The sequence below is a fragment of the Eurypyga helias genome, unplaced genomic scaffold, assembly GCF_000690775.1.
Source record: "Eurypyga helias isolate BGI_N326 unplaced genomic scaffold, ASM69077v1 scaffold554, whole genome shotgun sequence".
Taxonomy (NCBI): domain Eukaryota; kingdom Metazoa; phylum Chordata; class Aves; order Eurypygiformes; family Eurypygidae; genus Eurypyga; species Eurypyga helias.
In genome coordinates this window covers 1,567-26,897 of record NW_010246640.1, presented here as the reverse complement: position 1 = coordinate 26,897, position 25,331 = coordinate 1,567, and the positions used below count along the sequence as shown (strand labels likewise).

At 42.0% G+C, this 25,331-nt stretch overlaps 1 protein-coding gene across 2 annotated transcripts in view; it reads right to left on the bottom strand.

The window, feature by feature from the left end:
• MARCH8 (membrane-associated ring finger (C3HC4) 8, E3 ubiquitin protein ligase) overlaps positions 1-6,226 on the bottom strand; it is a 73,103-nt gene extending 66,877 nt beyond the window's left edge. The window contains exon 1 of one of the 2 annotated variants that reach the window (XM_010150461.1): positions 6,046-6,226. In XM_010150461.1, coding sequence (XP_010148763.1) covers positions 6,046-6,141 — 96 coding nt within the window. In that variant the 5' untranslated portion in view covers positions 6,142-6,226. The remainder of the gene's footprint in view (positions 1-6,045) is intronic. The other variant, XM_010150459.1, reaches the window with a different exon arrangement.
• Positions 6,227-25,331: the final 19,105 nt, after the last annotated feature.

The window sequence follows — 25,331 nt, the reverse complement described above, 5'->3', positions numbered from 1 at the left end:
CACCATCTAGCTGGGCAGTTACGAGACAAACTAACCCCAAATTCCAGACCACTGGTTTAATCCAGGCCTGCCTGCACTGTGTGCTTCTTGCCAGTTTTCCCAGTACCACACATACAGGGAGGTTAGTGGTGCCCTTGCCAGGAACCTAGGGGAGAGAAGAAGAAAGTCCTGAAGAGGCAGGAACCACGGCTACTGCCCATGGGGAGAAGGCAGGCAGGCAAGGGCAGAAGGAGGACACCTCAGGCACTCACACTACTGCCAGACCCCAAGACGTTTATAGGAGTAAAGAAGCAAGCAACGCCCCATGAGAGCACCTTTACAGGGGCACCTGACAGCAACTGCAAAGTGCTATGCTCAAGGAGGGTTTGCTGCAAGTAATAGTTGAGTTGTCTTGACAGGGACAAGAGTAACTCTCTTCATAACCAAAAGGAGAGATCACAAGCAGGTGGTGGTGTTCAAGTGTGTACAAATGCACCAGTGGAGAAAAGAGAGGCATTTGGTATGAAGCAGTTTCTCAAGCAATTTTCCTATTTACTTAGTATTCCTCACTAGACTGTTTACGTGCTAAAGGTAATCGGAGTGGGAATACGTTCAGGCACCTGCTCCTACACAAACATCTACTAAAACATCTGCATTAGCACAGAAATCAGCCACAAAAATACAATAGCATCACTGCAGGGATGCAGTTTGAAAGGATGTTACAACTGTCTCAGTCATCTGGCGTGTTCTCAAATCACAAGGTCTGGGAAGTATTCCTACCTGCTCGCAAACTACAGAAATGAAAGCCTTTTCACTGAAGCTTTTCAGGGGTGCTTCTGTCACAGGTTGTCTCATCTCTCAAAAAACTGACTAATTGCTACTTTTTAAAAAGTGGGAAGTGTGACATCAAATTTTTCTGATAAATGCTTTATGATGCATTGAAAAACATGCTGAGTAAAAGCCAAGGTTTGAATTGTCAGGAAAGGACTTTGCAATTCCCACTTTGAGGATAAGCCTATAAGCAGTATAGCAGGAGACACATTCTGCTTTCCATGGAGGAGTTAAAGGATTCTCAGATAAAAATTCTTTCATAGTTAACCAGTTTCTTTACAAAGCAAATTTAATAGAGGAAAAACGCCAGGCCCAGTGTTAATATATGACATAGCTACACATAAACACACAAATCTCAGTATAAAAATAACACGGGGTGAAATTCTCAAATGATTTGCAGCCTGGTTGCTTAATGAATGATTTGGTTCAACGGGCAAGCAAAACCAAACCCACACACACAGCCTTACAAATGCCTGAGTATTTGGATCAAGCTCACCCAGTCAGAGCCCACATTCACAGCTCAAAGTCCAAAAAAGTGAATGGAAAAGGTCACAGAGTGCTTCCGTACCTTAAAACCAATATATTAGCTCTCAAGGTGTCACAATGGATTCAATAAAGTAAAGCATGGACTTTTATACTGTGCTGCTGATCAATGACTAAAAATTCTTGCAAATGCATCTTTTATTTTTTCTTCAAGTCAGTCTTGCTTTTCCAGTAAGACGTGGCTTATTTGAATCAATAAGCCATAGTGCCTTTCCTGTTATAGGATGCAAGAAATCATTATGCAGGCAGAAGGAATTTAGCAAGATGCAGCAAAATGTACCTCTCTCACCATAATTTCATCCAGACAAATTAGGTTATTATAGTATCTCCAAGATGACAGCTTTGACCTGGAGATGTTTGAGATGATCACAGCATCTCTGCTGAGCACCTGTAGTGCAGAGCAGCCAGTAATACTACACAGCACTTGGAAGACAAGTAGATAATTCTTCTAGAGCACAAGACAGAAGGGAGTTTTAGTTGATCAAGTGGAATTAGCAATTTAAATTTGACTAGAACATTTGTCTCCTTCTGTGATAAACGCTACGTGATCTTTGATGGCAACTGCTTTCCAGGTCTGAGGCCATTGAGACAAGAGTACTGCACACCCAAAATGACTTGCACCATCTCACGATCTCTCATTCAAGCACTGATCCCGTCCATCCCTGATCTGCTTATGAGATCTGCAGAGATGGTAGCACAGGAGGCTACGGTTGAGAAGTTACACGTTTTCACAAGAGCAGTGTTAAAAGCTATTGCTCAGGGAACCTCACTCACTGCAGTAACGTTTACTAAGAACTTGTCATACACATCAGTCCACTTCAGCAAGCAAGGCACAAAGGCCTCAAATAGGAAATGCTGTAACAAAACAAAACCAGAGCAACACCTCAATCACATGCCAACATCGGTTCCTTATTTCCAGTCCAAATCCTGAGAGCTGTTAGCTTTTAGAGACATTAGGAAACATTGACTGCCAGCACGTTACTCACCAAACAGGAGTGAGGGTGTTGTGGCATCAAAAATAAAGTGACTCTCCCTTAAATCAGGTAAGTATGAAGATATTCCTAGCAAAGGATAAGTAAGAAGCTAATGATGGTTATTAATAGCCCTTAAAGCTAACAGTTCATCTGAGTTAAATGCAAGAGTAATAATCCCTTTATGACCTTCCCCATTTTTACCGGGGAAATGGACAAAGTTTCATGAAGGACTGCTGTTAACTGCAGTTTTCTACTATCTTAAATCTTGAAAATTACACTAACCTGAATCAGAATCTAACAGGCTCTACTATTTATAAGTATCACTGAGGACTTAAACGAGAAATGGTAGGCAGGAGCTTGGCCTTCTACCACTTCTTCAAATTCAATATGATTTTTACCCCAGACTTCCACAGGTATCATATCTACATGTTAATCTGATATGAGGCATGCCTAGAGATTATAGATCACCCAGCGTGAGAAACTGGATTGTAATGATAAAGGTAGTAGGAATTTCTTGCTATTCTTCACTTAGTCACAAATCATTAGCCCAGAAAACTTTTTCTTGTAGGAAGGAAAACTATTACTAGAACCAGTCAAGCCTTAACCTGAAATACAAGAGCTACATCTTGACCAGAAGCATGAAAGAGAAGAAAGAGTAAGAGATCTGAACTGTTCAGCTTGAAAATTTTTCCTCTGCACCTCTACTACAAATGTGGATAATTAAACACATCCATAATCACAAAAGATAACAAAACAGGATATAAAGCATCTTCCTTCTGGGGAACAGGACAAACACTGATTTTTCACAGACTGGTGAATTTTTCTCTCCAGGCACATTTGTACTTCATTTTCTTAAGCCCTTTCTCTGAAGGACTTCTTACAAGACAGGATGCAGGTACAGACAAGCCAAAGGTCTAGATGGAAATAGCAAGAACAAAAGCAAGACAACACTCTACCTTTATTCACCTTGGCTTTAGCAGAGCTTGGTAATAAACAGGGGAGATATGTACATGAGTCTGCTCAATCTACAAAGCACACACCTGGCAATGTACTTTGCCTAAGAACACAGCCTGGTATTGAAAGCAAACCTACATATTTATCTTTGAAGTAGTAATATTGGGTGTGATTGTGGTTTGGCGTTTCTTTGATTTTGTTCAGATTGGCAAGTGGCTTTGTACAACTCAAAACTTATTTTAAGACCACAGTGTCCACATTTGTTTGAGGTGCTTGCTGTTGTTCCTATGCAGAAAAGGTAAGAAGTGTTTCTATTAAATAGTAAAGATAAGGTAAGAAAATCACGGCTCTTGAATCAAACTGTGAAATGCTGCACTTGCTCCTGAAAATCTATTATATATTTTTGCAGAAATCTATGAGAGCTATGTCTAGGCCATCCACAACATGAAGAAATAACTGCGAGCTGTGTTGTGTAATGGAAAGTTATGCAATTGAAATATGAAAGTACCGAAGTTACACTGACTTTGTACTGAACTTAAGAGAACTTGGAGTGAAAATGCCTTCTTCCTCAGTTTTACCTAGTGTCTCTCTCTTGTACAGCAGATGTTACCTATGGCACAAAAACCATCTACAACTGCTCAGCAGATTGGCTCACACAGCATCATGTTCACTCCACATGCTGCTCTTGCGGTGGTTTCTATCTCAAACAGAAAACAGGCATTTTGAAGTGATTAAAAATATGGCAGCGAAAATCTACGATTTCTTACTCTTGCACCCCGTCTCCCCTTTATTGTATACTTTAAATATAAGCAAAACTCACAGTCACAGCCAGGGGATCCTGATTACACCCAAGAGTTGACAGGGACTCTGACTAGCAAGTAGCATTGAATGTCCTAACTAATTCCACATAAAAACTTAACTGGATTGGTCAAAGTCAGCATATCAACAACTTGCCTGCCCTACAGCTCTTTTGTTAGATCCAGTATTAAAGGTTAACAACAGAAGCAATGCAGTCTGCAGGAGTGCGGAGGAGTGTCCAAGGGCCAGGCTGTGGCTCATGTGCACAGGAGCAGCCGCAGTGTCAGTACAGCTGTGCACCAAGGACAGCAGGCAGTTCACCCAGCGCTCCAGCTGTTCCAGTAGTGGTTTTGGAAGAATACAGGACACTTGGGGGATTAATGAATATGCTGGTGGAGATAAGAAGGACAAGACCTGGGAAACTTGAAATGTTTCCAGATTAGCCTAATCTATTGTTTACATAGTCCCCATCCCCATTATTTTCTCTGCAATATTGCATATATTTAAATAAAGATTCTGTTCTGTTTCAAATGTCCTGAGGTATGAAAGCTCATCAAGGGAAATATTTCAACTAGTTATCATGAAGGAAACACAGGGGAGATTTGTTAACGCTGAAGTTGCTGTATCAGAAATGAAGAACAGGTTTAGGAGACTTGGGTCTCCCACTTCTGGGCTCGTTGCATGGTTAGAGAACACAAATTGTTCTAATCTGAGTGGCCTCCTAATCACCATCACCCCAGGAGAGGGTAGTTAATTCACAGCACTAGTCTGCATTTGGCAGAGGGGCTGTTTCACTCTCTAAACACGTACAGTTTCTACATGGGAGGGGGCCAAAGGGAAGAATCAGCAGAGCCCTCGACCTAGAGAGCTGCCCAGACGGTGACTACGTGTGCCAGGGGGGAGTGAGAGATTCCAGCAGATACCTAAGACAAGGCACTTTATGGATTTAAAGCACCTCATTTATGAGGATAACTTCTTCCCTAGCCCTGGCAACTAAAAGCAGCAACATGCCAGCCTAATTAATTACTGGTTGAAGAATCTGAAGGGCTAGAATCCATTTTAAGATGTTATTAAGGAGAGACTCAAAAAAACCCAACAATTGGATAATTTATTTTTACTGACTCAGTTATGTTAGAATAAAGCTAAAAAACCACAAAGAGGTTTCTGTGGAGCTGACAGGTAATGTAAAATTTGATGCACTACAGTGTACACTAAAGCATGATACACACTAAGGTCTTTGAGCCGGATCAGAGATGCACTCCAGGGCTAAATAAGATTGACACGTGAAGACTAGATGCAGTATGCTATTAAAAATTATTAAGTAGCCTATTAATTAGATTCTATTAGACTTATAATCATGAAATACTTCAGAAATTTTTCATTCCAGTTCTCATTAGCACCACAAGGAGACCTCAAAATTATTCCTTTCACACTCATGCTCCCAAGTTAAGAATACAAATCATATCTCCAGAAAACAGCACTGTAAATATACATATGGTTGTGTATTTCCTTCCTTGCGACATTCCAGTCAATTCGAACCATAACACAGCTACTAGATGCTGCCAGCATGAAAGGAAAACAGGATGCATGGCTGCATATAGAGGCTCACACCCCATACTATTTTTCTTTTAGAAAGGTAAAATACACCTGTAATAGCTTCTGTGACAAGGGTACTAGAGTCATCATCTGAAATCCTTCTCTCTGCCTTGAATTCTTATGCAAAATAGAAGGTAGTAGCTTGAATTTTGCAGAATTTACTCAATAACAATTTCTAGAATTTTGAAGCCAGCTGCTTTAAAATAGCAAATAGGAGAATAAAGAGGTAGTTTGGTAACTTTTACCTTCACAAAAAGCAGCAGTCATGCAAGGAGTTGGGGCTTCGGAATGGAATCAGGTGTGATTTGATAACTGCTGTCATTTCATACTTAGGTAACTTCCTGTGAAAATAAAGCATATCTGACAGTACCTGTTCCTCTTTTTCTTTGGTCTTGCTCCTGGAGACTCTGGAAGAGGTAACATCCTGAGCTGGAATGACAGAGATCTGATGCAGTGGCATGTTCATCACACCGCTTTGTTTGGTCCTATCATTTACAGGAAGGAGGCTTGAAGGCAGTGCTCATTCGGTGCCATTGTCAGGCCTTGCACCTAAAACACAAGAATATTAGATGATGTTAAAGTAGCTTGAAATGCAATTATTTCTAAACCAAAGCTAAGCCATCAACTGGACTAAGAGGCACCTCTTCTTTTCTCTCTGGATTCTGAAACAGGAGCGACTTTTGTGCAGTGTCCTTGTGAGAAAAGACAAAGGAGTTTTAAAGAGCTAGAACTAGACAGGTCAGAGCACAATTTATGCAAATGAATATATAAATAAATTATCAACCACTTCTGAAAGTGGTCCGAGAGGAGAGTCAGAGGCCCAGGATCATGACTGAGTCTAGGAGAAGGAGGAGATAGGGAGAAGGAGGAAGAGCAGCTCTCCAAGCTGAGCAGCATGAGTGTGCTACTTGGAGGTACAAAGAGCAAAGCTCATGCAGGTAGTTTCCTAAACTGCCAGCCCCACCACACTGGATCGAGCTGCCTCAGGCATCATCTTGAATCAGGCTGATTACCACAGCTTTGGCCAAAACCAGTCAGTGGCCTGCATCTGGCTCCTGACATTCATATAAACATGTACTACCTGGCAGTAGGAAGATGCATCACGTGAGCTGCCCCTTTCTTAAAGCTATTAGTGAATAATATAATCAAAATCCCTTGCTAGGAATCGGGAACGCACTGACTACGCACACTTTACCCTTCTTTTACCAATACAACAGGGAAACATTATACACAAAAAGACAGTGATTGACATAAATAAGCCCAAATTGGCAACACTAATCTGAAAGGCAGGCATAATTAACCATACTTTTTATTAGATTAGCGAAGTTACATTAAATAAAAAGCTTTTTGAAACATGTAGGATCATGGAGTTACATTAGGAATGTAACCTGCCACAAATCAGACACAATAAATTGTGTTTAAAAAAGGATTAGAAGGGAATTAACACAGCAGAGACTGTACTAAATAGGGCAACTGAATGATGCACTGCTCTGTTTCTATAACATATCAACATTTTGTTTGTTTGTTTTTAATCTGTGAAAGTAGAAAACAGATAACAGATAGATGCCCTATATATTATGTTGCTTAACACTTTGGAAGTAGTATAGTTTAGCACTTAGTGAGTATTTAATTAATTCTAAGTTTTAAAGATAGACCAAGCTTCCTAGGTTTTTGATTCTGCAAAAGATGTCAGTCTGGTTCTATTTCCTTTAGACTTCACAGGAGTACTGCAGTTGTGTAAAATGAACATAGGATCAAATCTTTTGACTGCTTTTGATTAAATGACAAAAAAAAAAAAATTACATATCCCAAGGTATTTCCATCTGGGAAATGAGAGTTCAGTATCCTTTTTTTTTGAAAGAGTTATCAAAGGTCATAGAGCAAGTCAGGAGCACAACCAAAAATGCAGGCAATGCCTGCTACTTCCCAATCACACATTCCATTTGCTGGATAACGCTGTCCACCCATCAGCATGATCAGCCAAATTCAGAAGCCTCACCGACATGTGGTCAGGATTTATATTATTTCTATAGATGCCAAGATGGTGCATCATAAAGCATGCATGAATGCTTTAAAGGCGGTACCTAGAAGTTATGCAGGCATTGCCAAATTAAAAAATAAAACATATTGATATGCATAAACAAGCAAATACAAGGACACTTCTTTACTGGAGGACAGAGGGAAACATGGGACTTACCAGCACTACTGAATCTCAGCATAAAGCATAAAGAGAAAACACAGAACCTCCCTGGGTCTTCCACACACCTGTTTAGCTGCATCCCCTAAAGGAGTCAAGCCAGAATAGAAAAATGTGGGCTGAGACAGGAATATCAAACTTCAATAAACAAATCAGGAAGGGAAGGTATTTTCCCAAGAAAACATAAGGAAATGAAATCCAGAGAACATTAAGCTTTGGTGAAAATACACCAGGTAATATGTTCTGTGCTACTGCCAGCAACAGCTGAGCTAAAGGGAAGGAGACAGACCCTGCCCTGTGCCCCCCCTCAAAAAGGGTTCTGGCCTTGCAGGCAAGGACGTCTTATTACCATAGAAAGAACAAGGAAAATTATTAGAAAACAGTTAAACTCCTCCTGATGATGACAAACAAGTCAAACCAGTTTTTCTACAGGTACGAGGATAGTGTGTTAGAATTTTTTGAAAGAGCTTAAGCAGCAGATATAATCCAATTAGATATTCAAGGATGATGTGAAACAGCCCTTCTCTGGTAAATAAACCTGGCAGATGCTCTAATAAAGCCTGTCTTTGTTGAAGGGTGGCTTAGAAGAAGCTCTAAACTTAACCCAGATGCCACACTGTAGCATCCCCAATCTGGAAGGTCCTTAACAATGTACACACTCAAGCCTGTCTATACCAACCTGAAGCACATTAACTCCACAGCACTAATTAAAGGATGAAGTTACATGAATCGACAGACCATCTACAGTACCAAGTACAAACAGACAAGGATGCCAGGAAAGCAATGCCATTGAACACAAAGTAAGTTATGACAAAAGCTCCACAGGACGTTTCCACAGCTAAGTTAACACCACATGCTCCCTGATCCAGGGGTGAGGAGTTGGGCACCTGTGAAGAGGCATCCAAGCTTCACGCAGATCAGACTGGGGGCCTGCCAAAAAAGCCCCCAGGGAACAAATGCTAAGGCAAGGGAGCAAATGATCCTAGACATTCCCTTCTCTTCAGGATTCCAGTCAGATGTTCAGGCCATCCCTCATGCAAAATGAGGGTTTCTCATTACTACAGCACCTCCAGCCAACAGCTGAGTACACTCACTCGGCTCAGGTGGCTCAGCTTCCTCCTCCCTTACGTCCTATTGCCACTGCTGAGGCTGCACCTTGAATGCTGTGTTCAGTTTTGGGCCCCTCACTACAGGAAAGACAGAGAGATGCTGGAGCCTGTGCAGAGAAGGGCAATGGAGTTGGTGAAGGGTCTGGTGCACAAGTCCTGTGAGGAGAAGCTGAGGGAGCTGGGGGTGTTCAGCCTGGAGGAGGTTCAGGGGAGACCTTGTTTCTCTCTACAACTGCCTGGAAGGAGGGTGCAGAGAGGTGGGTGTTGGTGTTTTCTCCCAAGTGACAGGATAAGAGGAAACAGCCTCACGTTGTGCCAGGGGAGGTTTAGATTGGATATTAGGAAAAATTTATTCCCTGAAAGGGCTCTCAGGCATTGGAACAGGCTGCCCAGGGAGGTGGCTGAGTCACCATCACTGGAGGTATGAGACGTGGATGAGGTGCTTAGGGACATGGTTTAGCAGTGGACTTGGCAGTGTTAGTTTAACGGTTGAACTTGATGAACTTACAGGTCTTTTCCAACCTAAAAGATTCTACCATTCCATGATTTGGCTCATAAACCACATGTGCAAGGGAAGTCCCATGACCACCCATGTAGATGCTGTTCTATTTACTGAGGAAGGATTTTCCAGCTCCTTTTTGCCTGGAAAGCTGAAGTAATCATGGGATAGCAGAATAGGAAGAGAGAGGGGATGTGCACCAGCCAGATCCCATAGGCAGGGCGGTCATTTGCACATGAAGGAGAAGGGATCCTATTCTCCTCCTGCCCCCATGGCTGTTCATGTATCATTCACTGGAGTAAAAAAGAACTCTTTTAGGAGTTTGGGCATACAGCAAACTATAATAAAAGTTAAACCTGTTTTTAGGGCTGGACCCTTTAGAGATTTCTTTACTGCCAACACCTCACAAATACAGACTAGTGTTGTTGTCCAAGGAGGTTTCCTGCAAACTTGGATGGGGCACATGGGAATGCGAGGACACAGGACAGCCTGAAGCTCTACTGCTCCCCTTATATATAGCCTCACAGCTTCCTGAAAAATAGTTTCTAGCCATACTGTCATTGCAGAGAGCCTTCAGAAACCAGTATCATTTCAAAAGACAAAAAAGAGGTCAAACCCTAGCCTCAGAGCCCACAGAAGATTTTAGCTCAATGGAGCTAAGATTTCACCCACTCATGTAGTCCAGTTTTGCTTCCTGAAGGGCAGCAAAAACAGTACCTCAAAATGCCAGCAGATGCCTGGAACCACATCAGCTGGGCCCTTATTCAGAGAACAGAGTCTCTGAAGGTAGTTGAGAAGAATTAAAAATGAAAAAAAGGATGCATGTGATTTGGGCCTGGTGGCTGGGGCATTCCCCTGAGCAATCCATCTCATGACAGCAACAGAAGCAGAAAATTAGGCTCCTCCTGCATTATCATTAATTACGTGAGCGGGGACAACCAACAACAACAGATAAGCTCACTATAGCAGAATTAGGTGGAGACTAACCCCAGTTCCATCATCCACCCTGTCAAGACCTCAGTTTGTCAAGTGACAGAACAAGAACATAAATCAGCCATGAGATGAACCTAACAGTCTGTAAATTGCTGAATTGTTATAGTGAGAAATGCCATTGGAAGAAAGGAGGTGGATGAAGCTATATCCTGTGTCCCTCACCTGCCACCCACTGAAGCTTCTCTGCCCATTACACATTCCAAAATAAAAGCTAAACTGCTCTTTGCCAAAGATTCCCAGCTAGACTGGGGCAAGTAAGCACTGTTTCCTGTCTGTGGTTTGCAATCTACTGGAATCTAAAAACATACAGTATGAACTGCAGATTTTATTAGGTCATTTACACTTCAGAAAGTCCACCATATTCCCTTGCTACACGGCATATACTAGAGAACTTCAGCAGAAGCTCTGGAGTGGCACTGGCTGCAGAAGTCCCCAGGCATTACGAAAAGAAAAGGTATGTACACATGCTTTGCATTACATATAGAAGGGGTGGGGGTGGGGAACAGCAGTCAAGTATGTCCGCTGTTTTCCTATTTAAAGTATAATACGTATTCTGGATCATAAAAGAATCTGTCTTTATGTGCATGAAAGATAAACCCAGGAACCTGCTGCAGAAGCAAGATGATCATCACTAACAGAAGGGAATGAGAAGGAACTTCACCTGTGAGTCATTCCAGTATGCCCCGAGGCTTCTCACACTTTTCTTCAGCTCCCCTAGCCCCCATTAAGGACATCTGTATCACACAGGTCACTGATCTGATAATCTGTTGCAGGTGGGGGGTGGGGGGGTGTAAAAATAAAGCAACAGATCACTACTGCCCAGATAATCCAGACACTGCAGCGCTGTGAATTGCAGTGACAATCCTGCCATGGAATGGATGCAATCTGTGGCCTTCAGGGGACATACCAGCTGCAGGCTGGAAGTGCTGCCCCAAGGCTTTGCAGATCACTGCCATGAACTCTGGTCTTCTGAAACTTCCCCTTATGCAGCATGAAACCTGACCAACCCAAACAGGAATGGAAACCCTCCAAAGAAACCTCTGATTGCTGCTAGATTGGGTAACATCTTCATCAGCTGTGATATTGTGAGGCTTGAAATAATCTATAAACGCAGATTTGGAATCTGTTTTTCTGCTGGAGGTCTTGATGTGAAATATCTCAAAGTCCCAAAATTTAAAAAAAAAAAAATAAAATATTTTTTTTGTTCTTCTGAAGGTAACAGAAGCCCTCATCCAGTGACCTTAGCAAATTCCTGTGTGCATCTTAATTTTCCTTACCTACCCTGACGTTTCAATTGGATACAGCTTATGTCTACTGTATGTACACTACATTTTCCATATTTGCAAATATTTCCAATCCTATTAGCTTGTGTTGACTCTGGTCTGAAGCTTTTATTTATCTTATTTTGAGCTTGTTCGGACTCCTCCCCTACTAATGTAGCTTACATAATCCTTTTCTAGAGATGACAGATGTGCATTTTCAAAAAGAGGATCCTGCATCTGCGTTTCATTTTGTTTTACTGTAGCTTAATCAGTACTTTGTTAACAGCATTATTTAGGCGATGTTATCAAGCCTCATGCAGTTCACATGCATTTGTTAACTTGACAAACAAATCTAATGAAGGGAGTTTAAGGGAAAGAAACTAACACTTCTTTCCCTGCAGTACCTTTCATATTTCAGGGCTAGTACAATGTTAGAAGTAGAAAGAACCCTTGTACTCAGACCAGACAGATATAATTCTGGATTACTGCTATTTACAGCTATGCCTCTGCCATACATTTTGAATTGTTTACTACCTCAGCTACTACTTCTCCCTTTATCATCTCAGTTCCTCCTTTCCTCCACCTGCTACTGTCCTAAAAATAATCAGCTTCAAGATTTAAAAAATAATTTCTTCTAGTATTTTTTTAAATCATGTTATTGTGTAGTTGAAATCAAAAGAAAGGCTTAGAAAGGGGGCAAGAAATTCTTCTGCATGTTACCCATGTTCCCTTTGAAAGCTGCTCAGTATACAGAAATAGATAGCTGTAAGACTACACACAACTCAGAGAGAAATAGAGGTACCTGCCAGCTCTCATTGACTCCTCTCAAAGTAAGAATATGATTGTTTGTAAAAACATGACACAATTAGGCAAGCTGTTAAACTACAGCATCAATAAATAATGGTCCCAGAGCTCTTAACAACCCCCTCCCTTGATTTCAGTAGAAGCTAAGACAGATCTGCACCTCCGAAAAAGAGATTCCTTAAAATGTGTCCCCTTCAATTCAAATCAGCTGCTAAGTGCAATTATGAACTAGCTTGGTAACATTCAGAAGAAAACAAACATCACTTGCCTCTGTTCCAATAACAAAATAATACAGTCATTACAGTCCCTTGAGGAAAAAAAAGACTACTATTGTCCGCTACTAATAGCAACTTACTTCAAGATTCTCCCTCACTACAAGAAAGACATTGAGGTGCTGGAGTGTGTTCAGAAAAGAGCAACAAAGCTGGTGAGGGGTGCAGAGCACAAGTCCTGTGAGGAGTGGCTGAGGGAGCTGGAGCTGTTCAGCCTGGAGGAGAGGAGGCTCCTGGAAGGAGGGTGCAGAGAGGTGGGTGTTGGTCTTTTCTCCCAAGTGACAAGTCATAGGACAAGAGGAAAAGGCCTCAAGTTGCACAAGGGGAGGTTTCAGTTGGATATTAAGAAAAATTTATTCACTGAAAGGGTTACCAGGCACTGGAACGGTGGAGATGGTTGAGCCACCTTCCCTGGAAGTATTTAAAAGACGCATGGAAGAGGTGCTTAGGGACATGATTTAGCAGTGGCCTGAGCAGTGCTATGTTAACGGTTAACTTGATAAACTTAATTAAACGTCTTTTCCAACCTAAAAGGTTCTATGATTCTACCTGCATCAGAAGCATCAGTGATCATTCCTGATGACCTGTGTAAAGAACAAAGCGCCAGATTCTCTACACATACACAAGGACAAAACTGCTATAGAGGCAAAACTTCTTAAACTACATCAGTGGTCTGCTACCTTATACACTTTTCTAATTATTCCCCATGTATATTTGTTGATGGAGTCCATAATAACATCAGCAGTAACGCCTGGGACAGTCTCTAACTATAACAAGCAAAAAGGAACAGAAGTAAAGCAGAAGTTTCATTCTCTACACAGGAAGCCCTAACGGTGGGGGCCTGGGAGAGATCAACAGCCAGGGCTGCTGTTTTCTCAGCCAACAAGTTGCTCTACCTGCTCTACTGAATTTCCAAAGCCACTGGCATAAAAGGCTGCCACTCTTCCGCCTAGATAATAACAATTTCACCTCACCCCTTCACATTAAACCCATCTTCCTGCCCCGAGGTGCTTCCGAACAGAGCAGGTCTAACACACGAATCACACTGCAAGCTGAGTCTTTACAGCTTTGCTGTAAGCAGGATGTACTATCACAGCATGTACGTGTCTTGCCTTGTTATCACTCTTAGCCATGATCCCATCAACTCCCACAAAGAGTAGAAACCAGCTTTCTGAGAAATTAACGCCCCCTTCCAGAAGAGGCATTCTTCCCTTTTGGCATTTAAGCCAACCTGCAGAGCAAAAATTAGGCTGTCTTAATCACATGGCTCAAATGAAATTTTTCTTAAAGATGTGGATGATGACTTGCTGCTTCATATTCATTGTCAGACAACAAAATGCCACAGTACCACGCCTATTGCTATAGTTTTTGAGAAGCGCTGGTTTTTTCCTTCTTCACTGCATATCCAAAAGCATTGTACAGCAATAACCTACATGAATTCCATCACAGCATGCACCCTAGTGATGCAATGGTCAATGCATCTTGCTTTTACCAACCCACAGAAATGGTTACAGCAGTGGTGAGGTTTCATACAATTTGAAATTCTTAAATTAAAAGAAAATAAAAAAGGCCAGATTACTATGAAGACAGGTTTGGGAATGGGCCACTAAGATTGCTGCAGTTGGTCCCCTGCAACTGCAGATCACCCTGCAATCAGTGCAGAAGGATCCGCAGTACATCTGTTGGATACAAAAACCACTCCTCTCCCCCTCCCCGCAACTCATGGACAAAAACCAAAACCCACAAAACTGATGTGCCAGAGAAAAACAGCTAGTCATGTCAAGGACAAGGCAACACGCCAGACCTCCAGAATAATAACAAATCTATTGAGAAAAATGCCCACGTGATCATTAGAATATGGCAAAGCACTCCATAAGATGATGGGTTTTTTAAAAGAAAATGCTAATAAAGTTTATAACCAAATGGAAAGAGGAACACAATAACACATGTACAGACCAGTGAGAGAAATCTGCACCAACACGTACTTGCAGACAAATTTCTAGTCTAGTACAGAAATCCACATGTTACAATGTAACACCTATGGATAATTTATGATTACTTCCCATTCTCCACTATAATCCTTGGAGGTTCACAAAACTCTAAATCAGTTCTGAAATCTAGCAAAAAAATTGCTCTGTATTTTTATGTTAAAGATTAATAAAGACTATTAAAAAATGCATATATTTACATCGAAGACAACAAAAGCCTGTGTTTCACAAACAATGTCAATATTTACAATGCAAGATAGTGATGAAACAAAACAATCTCATCCTTGTTCAGCAAGGACATTGCTCACATTTTGTATTATACACAGATAACAATGATGCACTTTTAGGAAAATGCTTTGATACACCACTTATTTTCCATTACATCACAGGCTAACAGCTGTAAAAGCTATTTATGGACAACAGACGCCTAAGTAACATTCTTCACTATTGTTTAATTGCTACTAGGCAAAACATTCCTCAAAAGCCAGAGTAAAAAGAATATACTATTGACAAAATGACTCTGTGTTTTGAAGAAGTATGAAATCATTCCTTCTTTGTTGCTGGGTGAATAAGAAATTTCCAAAGTGGTGCACATAATATATTTCTTTTGAATTATTTATGAGTTAAATGCCAGGTAACTCTTTACTTAGACATTTAAGTTACAACATAACTTTGCTCTGTAAGTCTAAATAAAAATCTAGATTTCTGGATCATTAGGAGAAACCTTAAAACTCTTGAGGAAATAGCTATAAACCACATTCTTGAGGACTTGCATGATGCAACTGGAGAGAGCCCAAACCCAGTGTCTTCAAAAGTTCAAGTCCAGAGTAAAGAGGGCAGTGTACCCAATTCTTCCACAAACTTGCATTATGTCGGCAAGTTATGTTTTCAACCATAATTTCCCATGTTTCAAAGCAACTTGAACTTCTGACGCAAAACTAGCTACCAGAATTTTTTTGCTTAACTTCCCTGAAGTTAAGAAATTTAGTTTTTAAATACAGGGGAATACTATGAGTCATTAAAATAAAAAAGCTTTTGGTAAGAGCTTTTTTTTATTGGGAAGTGCATTCAAGCATACTATGTTTATTTTATGTTTGTCTCTTTCCATGCTGATACGTTCTCTATACATTTGCCAATGTTCAACAAGGACTCCCTCTCCAGAGTGCAAGACAGAAAAGACCAGTACTATGAGCGGCACAGGAGCTTGTGCTCCAGGCAGCATCCCCCAGCTGGGGGTGGTTCACAGCCCCACAAATATAAATGACCGTCTTTATTTCAAATATCACCCATATAGATGTGTGCTCACTGGCTGTCATTCAGGAAGGCAAAACATTCAAATCACTTCAGTCACTTCTGTGCAATGGAAGGATAACAATACTTCACTTCCCCTCTCCAGGCAGTTTCAGCCACACAGATAGATCTGTTTGTTCCTTACTGTGGCAATGTACAGTAGCTGGTATAACCAAGAACACAGATTGAAGAGCTACAGTAATAAAAGCAGTATACATTTGAGTCACTCTTTCAGTTTCACACCTGCAACCTCACCAAAAATTGCCAGATCGTGATTTGAGACAGCTGCCAGCTAGACAAACATGGTATTTCTCATCCAATTCAACATGAAAATTATGCTATGAAGAGTTTAAGAACTGTTTCTTCTCTGTGTCACAGCATTATCATTAAAAAGTACAGCTGTAATAAAGCCTATAGACAGTGTCCAGGTCTGTGAACAGAATTAATTCTCCTCCAGTGCCAGAACAAAACAGCCTCTTCCAGCTGCAACCTTATCATGGGATATGTTGCGTAGTTAAAAAGGCTGCATGGGCTCTTCTTATCGCAAATGTCCCTGGTGTAGTTTAAAGGACAGGCAACCGATTTCAGAGGGCTGACAAACAGCCTGGCTTCCTTCATCCAGGCTCCCCATGCCAAACCTGACACCAACACGCACTGGTAGCAGAGAAGCATCAGCACAAACAGTTTCCCCTCATTAGGGAGTTATTTCACACGATTGCACTGACACACATGTTGGTTCTGCCCATCCTCCCTCCGTAACAGTGCACTGTGCCACCCAAAAAGAAGAGATTGGCATTACTGAACCCACAGACAAGGCACTCCTTACCATGGTCTATAAAGGGCCATTCATCCGCACCGTACCTAAAATAGCCACTGGGCCTGATCATGAGATGAATACACGACTGTGGATTCCTTTATACTGCTGACTCCTAACACTGACAAGAAACCAGTGCCCAGTGGTTGCATCCTCACCCGTTGTCCTCATTCTCAGTTTAGTAATCAAGTGCTGACCCTTTCTGTATTAGTCCCTTTGTTTCTACAAGTATTTAGAAGTTTAAAGATGGTGGTTGTGTTTTTTTAAAGAAAAAATCTCTAGGAAGAAGATGCCTGCCAAGGAGGGCATCTTCTCTGCCTGAAAAAAATGACCCTGATGGCAAAACTGAACCCTACAGTATTCAGCTGTGGCAAAGACTCAGCATGAATCCAGTACAAAGACTATCATCACCCTTACAGGACCTGGTCTCCCCCTGTAATTCCCTGTCCAGACTCTCCTGACTGGCAAAATGGAGGTATCACTTCAGTCTCTGATCTTATCCCATATGCAGGTTATGAATTAGAATACTTCTCTAATTAGAGATCAACTGTGAAATTAGAAGGTGGGTTATTTTTAGCAATCATCTGATTGAGCTGGAGCTGCAGTCAGTTGTAAATTAGTCACTGCTTTTTCTAAAACTACATTTTACACACCAACTTCCAATGCAACATTTAGTATCTCTTCAACAGCCATCTCAGTCATCTTTGCAAGGAGGAGAGAAAAGAGGAAGCAGCTATCATACAGTCAATAACAGACTTCTTCAGATCTTCAGGTTTCTTGTTCAAAGTCTAGAAAGAAGGGAAAAGGGAGATGAAGAGGTCTGGAAAGGCACAGCCACCTTCACACACCAGTGGTGAAGACACTTAGAAGCTCGAGTAACCCATCCCTCTGAGAGCTGTCATGTTGGAGTGGCATCTTTTATAGAAATGGTCATAGAGGGCCCAGCGACAGCATACTGCACTGTGGTGGGCTGGCCCTGGCTGGAGGCCAGGTGCCCACCAAAGCCACTTTATCACCCCCCTCCTCAGCTGGGCAGAGGCAGTGAGGGGAATGGGGTAGCACCCGGAGCACCTCCTCCCCCTCCTTCTCCACTGACTTGGGTGTCTGCAGAGTTGTTTCTCTCACATGTTGTTCGCGCTCTGACTCTAATTTCTCCTTAGTTTCTTTTCCAGAGGTGCTACCACCACCGCTGATGGGCTTGGCCTTGGCCAGCAGCGGGTCTGTTTTGGAGCTGACTGGCATGGGCACTGTCAGACACAGGGGAAGCTTCTAGCAGCTTCTCACAGAAGCCACCCACTATCAAAACCTTGCCACGCAAACAATTGCTTACCAGGTTAAAACACGACTTAGCCTGCCAGTGATTTTCTTCTTTTTCCGGTACATTCCAATAAAGGAAGAAGAAAAGGCGCACAGAAGAAAAGCTCAGCTCAGAAACTTGCCAACTGTCCCTGACTCACAGGAGTTGTTGAAGCCTGAGGATAAGCAGCATCTCAGAAAAGCAGGCCTGTGCTGCAGTATGTCCATGTATATTACTGGCCTCGGTGGGATACGTTGTGCACAGCCAAGCTGCCTTCTACTCCTATTCCCTGCTGACAAGAATTACTTTCAGACTTGAAACCCAACAGTTTCGTCATCATATTAAATTCTGTTTCTGGCTCAGATGTCTCATACACATTAGTTAGATTGCATCAACCATGAAGACCTGTCCACGAGCCACACAGGATATTGCTCAAAGGAGACCAGCCAGAGACTGGATCATCAGACGCTCGAGTTTCTTCTTCGTTATGCACAGAAGCAGCAATACAAACGGTATGACAATGGATGAGTATATGCTTTGTGTGGTCATGTGGAAAAGGAGGTAGTACCAAAGCACCAAGATGCAGCTGGCAAACTTGCCTTCCCTGAGCAAAGCATTCACCCTGGAGCAGAACCATCCCTGAAGCTTCCTCCCACAACCCCTGCACCATGCACAGCCAGTAAAGACAGGCTAAGCCAAACCCATACTGAGTTTTCTCTTACAAACCAGAGAGCCTAAATACAGCAGCTATGGAGGACTTGAAAAGGCACCTGACAAGCACCAACCAGCAGCCTAACCAGCAGGCTGCCTGCAGGACACCATGGCCCTACCAAGCCTGTGCAAAGCATCTGTAGTACTGCACAGTGAGAACACCCCGACTGAAAAACTTCCCAGTAGGCATTCAAAGATGGATGAGATAGACCAAACACGTGTCCCAGCTCACAAGTAGAGCTCAAGTACACAGAGAAAGCAAACACCCATAACAAATGTCTAACAGACACAATGGAAGATCACAGCCAAGAATAAAATGCATGATGTATCTAATTCCCCTTCTAGGTAAGGAACTGATCCTGACTCAGCTTTCTTGCTCTCAGACAGCTGGACCACACAATGCTATGCCTGCTTCTTGCCAGGGTATCAGTAACGCAGCAAAGTGAGTGAGAAATCTTATCTTGAATCAAACAAGTTCAACAGTAACTGAGCTGGGATCCTTGCCTTGTGGCTGGAGAAGTTGATACTAACAGCACTAATGAATAAAAGCCTAGGCCTGGTGCAGATACAAGTGTTTCAGGTTCCCCCAAACACTGAATGCCTACCATGGGGGAGACTGATCCTGGCAAGAAAAAGAAAACCTAAAAGCCTACAAAACATACATTAGACTTACCTACATGCCAAATCCAGCAGGGTATGTAGAGGAGGTGCCTCAACGCCTCACTATATGCATCTCAGATGCAGCCTTACAGAACAGGGGTAGAAAGCAAGGAGGGCTTAGGAAACCCTGGTGCAAGTCACAGATCTCTGTCAGGGCCATCTCCTGCTGCTTTGAACACATAGATTTGAAGCTGCAGTTCTATCACTTGCACATTACCTCACTAGAAACAAAGCCACCCATGTCGTTTAAGTAAGTAATCACATGGTTCAGAAAAGGTCAAATAGGAATAATTTTGAACCTCTTGCCATTGGGAAAATACAACAGAGTTGTGAACCCCCTCCTCAGTGATTTGCCTGGAAAACATCACAGTGCAGTTTTTCCACACTCCCATGAAGGCACATAAAAAGAATCTCATCTCTAAAAGGCTTTGGGAACCACAGAGCTCCACAGGTGTACCAGAGCAGGACTTTCTCCTGCACCTGCCAAAGCATGTAACAGCTTGTAGAGAACAACAGGGAGACCTTTCAAGCCTTGCAATTTTGTGATGAAAGCAACTTGGTGAATATTTCTGCAACATTTGAAAGACTTAACTCTAGCAGTCTCAGTCAGAAGTTATCCTTCCCTGCCAGGTCTGACCCTAGGAGAAAGAGTACAAGACAGCTGAACATCATTGTCATGAGAACCATGGAAACAAAATACACATCTCATGCAAAGGAACTGCTAGGAGGCAATATATAGTTTTCATGCAAAAAAGCAATGAGGTATTTCAATGCTACAGTGTTAACACACAGCGTAAGAACACTGATGCATTTAGAAGGCTGAAATTTGATCTCATTTTTATTGGCTTCTGCTTTGTTATGCCAAGAGCAAAGTTAAAATCCCCTTCCATCTTTTAATCAAACATGTTACTTTTTTTTTAACTCCCAAGATCAAGCCAGCCTGACAAGACTCCTGTAATTTACAAGGTAATCTCTCCTCCCTCCACCCCCTTATGTTATCAAACATTGATTTTTGTGAAGAGTCTGCTGCACTGTGCCACATTAATGTTGTGAAGAGTCTGCTGTATCATGCCAGCTCTAGTTTAGTAACAGTAGTTAACTGTTTCCCCTAGGCTGTCAGAAGGCCTTGCTTGCAGTGGAAGATGACCATCCCATGGGCAGAAGGACTAACAGTCTGATATCCTACAGTTTGCTATCCTGTGGTTGTAGGCTTCATACGGGGCACTCACCCATGTGAGCTTTATCATGTCTAAAAAAGTGCTATCTCCACAGGCTTCAGCGCAGAGTAAGGCTGCGGCTCTAGGTTGTGACAATCTACATTCTCTTCTTCTTGTGATGTCTAAAGTTCCAGTAAATATTTGACAGGTTAAGAAGTTACTTGCAGTGTGATTGCATAATCTCACTTCCCCTTGGAAAGCAGGCAAAAAAAATATTTTTTAAAAAAATCCAAGAACATTTCGAAAAACATGCTGACAATTAGTTGCAGGAAACTAAGGTACACACAGATGAAGGAGCTTAAGCAAGAAAATAGAGGCTAGAAGCAGGAACAAGACTCAGATTTCCTGCCTCTCAAAACAAACCTTCAGCTGCAAGTGGACTTCCTCTTCTTTTTAGAGCTAAGTAACCTCCCACCCCCCCCCCCGCCCCCTCTGCAACAAGACAGCAGTTAGTTCAGTGTGTCTATGTGCTGTTTGGTGTAAGAAAACCCTCTTCGAGATCATTTGCAATGTCAAAGAGCAGCAGTATCTCTGCAAGCCTTCAGTCCACTTGGTTTTTATATATTATATGCATGCATATATACACACATATTTTATAGAAGCTGTTTCAATGTAAATGATTGGTCACAGACTGCACTAGGGAAAAAACATTGACAACTGTACTTTCTAGTCCTGGAACTTTCAGTTCAGATTTGGCAGACACACCCTAGATGAAAATGACCCCGAAAGCTACAATGGCAATAATCACATTTAAACAGACATTTTGGAATGAACTACATTCAGAACTACAAGTGAAACTCATTCCATTTACCAGAAAGGAAGGAAAAAACAAAGCTTACTGTTAACTTCAGAAAGAGCCAGACTACTCCCATGTGTATTTTCCTCTCTGTAATCACCTACAGTAAACTATAACCTAGTGCTCTTCACATTGCTCTGGTACATCAGACTTCACCAAGCTTATTAAGAACAGAAAAGCCACTGCCAACTTTCACTTTCTATCTTTTCATCGTGCTGTTAAGTGCAAGTCCCTCAAGACTGGTTTGCTGAAGGAGGCCATGGGAAACAGGCAAGAACGGGACAAACCCACACTCAGATAGTGAAAGAGGAGGTATACGCAAGAATTTCTTGCTATAATGTGGCTCATGTTATGAAAGCATGGCAGAGCCCTGGATTGCAGCACTCCTTGTATTTCAAGCCATTAATCTTCCCATGAATATATATATGGAGACAGAAAGAAAAATATATAAACACACAGAAATATGCCACATTTTTCCATTAGCCTTCCTGTTGACTGATGTGTTCGTAATTACAAGAGATTATAACCAGGATTGGTCTAGTAGCAAATCACCGTCAATAGCACACTGTGCTTTTACAACTAGAAATAGAGGGATCAGAGAGATTAATCCAATGTCCTGAATGACATGAGGAGCCAGTGACAGTGAAAGCAAATATAAATAGGCTGAGAAGGCTCTTTGTCTTGCTACAGCCCCCTGTGGTTTCGAAGGAGGATCTTCCATCAAAAGATACCTTAAGAGGTCATTATGAATGAAATTAAACAAAGGCATCCCTTTTGTAAGCCCTACAGTAATTGGGAGAGGAGGAGGTCCCACTAATAACCCCTGTGACATCACCTTCCCCCTTCCAGGAAGGTAAAGGAACCTGGTTCAGCCCCGCTGCCAAGAGAAGCACTTACGGTAGCAAGATTTGACTAAATACTTCCTCAATATTTAATTAGTACTATAGGGCAGGTTGTATACAGCGAGTCTGTTGCTTCCTGTTCAGCTAATACTACTCAAACGATCTCCTACAGGCAAAATTCACCCAAAAGCCACGTCTAGAAGTCAGCAAACTTTGGCACTAGGCGTCATGACAATACGTGGCCCCCCACTGCTGTCACCGTGCAAATTCTTGGGCAACAAGAAAACAGAACTTAAAACCCAACTCTGGCAACAAGAACAGAAGCACGTCCCCGCCTCCTCAAGCTGCAGTGATGGCACAGAGTTATTAGCAGTAAGTCTGAGTGACAAATTATTCCGGTCATTAGAATCAGCAGATCAGATCCAGGGGAAGCCTATCTGTTTATTAAGAAGTGTTGGGGCTTTTGTTTTTCTATAGATACTCTTCCTTGCAGGCTCAGTATACAGAAATATATACCAAAAGGCTTTTTTAAAAATAAAGTACATTTGAGAGGAAGGGAAGGACCAAGAATTTGTATGCTTTTTAAGAATTAGCAGCTTTGTGTGTTGCCTTCACTCCTTTTTTGGTTTGTCACCCTAGATCCTTCTGTCTTTCTTTTCCTCCCCCACTGTCTTATCCAACTGACCCTTTGATTCAAAGAGAAATGTTTCTCATACTCTGCCCAGGACATGACAGAAGTCAAGCTACCCACTCAGGGCAGAACAGCTGGGAATAGTTTTATTCCTTGTAACAAACCTCTTATCCTTGATAGTGTGTAAACACATGATCTTACTGAAGCCATGGACTCACCCTTAGTAGTTTTCAGTCAACTTTTAGGTGACATTCCTAAATCCAATGCCTGTTTTCCCAAGGAGAAAGACTGGTGCAGTTGTTCATGATCAGCCTTATCTGCAGATTAGACTGGTGACATGTATTCTGTCCTCCTGATGCCTTATGAAGGACATACAGAAACTTTAAGGGGCAGACATCAAGGCATATCTAACTGATACATAGTATTCACCTACCCAGAAATACACAATATCTGTATTATATATTGATTCTAGCCACGCATTGTGCAAGGTTTACATCTGGGATCCTTAAATGAGTCTCCAGGGATAAAGTGTTCAACTCCTAGTTGACTTGATTTCATCAAACTATGGAAAAACTCAGTCACAATTTCTAGGATCTTTTACTATTTTCCACCTATTATATATATATATGGCATCAAAATTTCCAACATTGTTTTCAGTTGAATTCAACCAACCATGACATTCTGCTAGGTCTCTAGTTGAATTCAAGATGTGCTACCAAGCTTCCCTACTTGCCTGCAGGTATCAAAGGTGTATTCCAGAGAGGCACCTATTTCAAAACACAGAGAAGTTCAACAGTCATTTACATAGAACTTTGATCTAAAATAGCCCAAAGCCATAACCAGCTGGGCAGGTAACAAAGGCCAGACTTCCCCCTGGTCCCTGGAAAAAGAAACTGAAATCACTAGAAAATGTGGCTGAGATCTCCCTTGCTGTTTGTTAACTGTCTGGCTGTCTGGTGATGAGTTACATTTAAGACTAACACAGGTCTTAAAGCGTATCGTTAATTGCAAAAAGACTGTGCTTCCAAGGACTCTTGTCCATTTACCTACCCAGAATCAATAAGCACAATGTAGTCTGTTATTTGAGGTTTTTAATGCTTCATATAAATGTGGTTAGATACCTTGATAAAAGACCCACAGAATATCGTGGGAAGTACCAAAAAAGAATCTGGTTTGGAAACGATGAGTTCTTTGGGCAAGTGGTGTTTTCAGTAAAAGCCAGACAACAGAACTAGTAAAACTGGCCCTTAGTAAAGATGGTTTCAAGGACCTGGAGCTGTGAAACTTCACAACGAACAAAGCCCACCTAGCAAATTTAATGCCAGCTCTGCTATGCCTAAGCAAACTGCCACCAGGTCTTTGCAGTCAATGCACAAGTCAGCAAAAAAAGAAGTTCCAGTAAACCCTGCATGAGTTCAGTCTCACTATGGAAATTAATACAGTGAATTAGATGTGTGGTTTACTCAGTTCCTGCAGCAGATAGCACTCAGTGCTCGAGAGAAAGAACTGGAGCAAGCAGTTAACGAGATAGAGGGGAATTCTTCCTGGGGAACAAGGTAATACCTCATGCCCTAGAAGCAAGGTTTTTCCCAGACTTGAAGTTTTTGATTCTTTATAACGTTCTACAGCTTTGCTATTCACTATTTGTTTGCCACATGCAGACACAGTCCAAGTACAATCATGTTCAGGATTCCTGCAAGCTCCTTCTTTCAAAGCCTGTTCATTTTCTAAAGTAGCCCAGCTCTAGCCTCCTACAGGATACCAGACACTTCTACAGGATCAAGAGTTCCTTACATATTGTGGGGAGGAGGGGCAGGACCAGAGCAAACCAAACCAAACCATAAATAAATAAAAGGTCACTTAATTCCTGTTTTCCTTTTTCTTGGTGATGGCCACACTCACTCTATTCTTCATCATTTCCGAAGCTGGCTATCAGTCAGCCACCTTGGGGCTTACTGCTGCTGAGATATATGGCAGGAAAGACCCATAGAAGGAGACTCCTTTTTCTTAGGCAGCAGAATCAGTTCAGGTTTTCTAAGAACCACCTACCGCTCCTTCTTGAGCAGCATTACTACTGGGAGATGCCACACTCCTGCAGTCATCCATCTCCCCCACTAACACCCGTGTTTGGAAGAGCAATAAGGAAATCAGACTGGCAGAGAAAAGACCTTGGTACATTGCTCAAAGTATGTGTGACAGCCTCAACAGCTGGGAAGACTGAGTCCTTTCACCCCTCAACATGGCAGGTAAGGTAAGACCTAAAATAACAGGAAT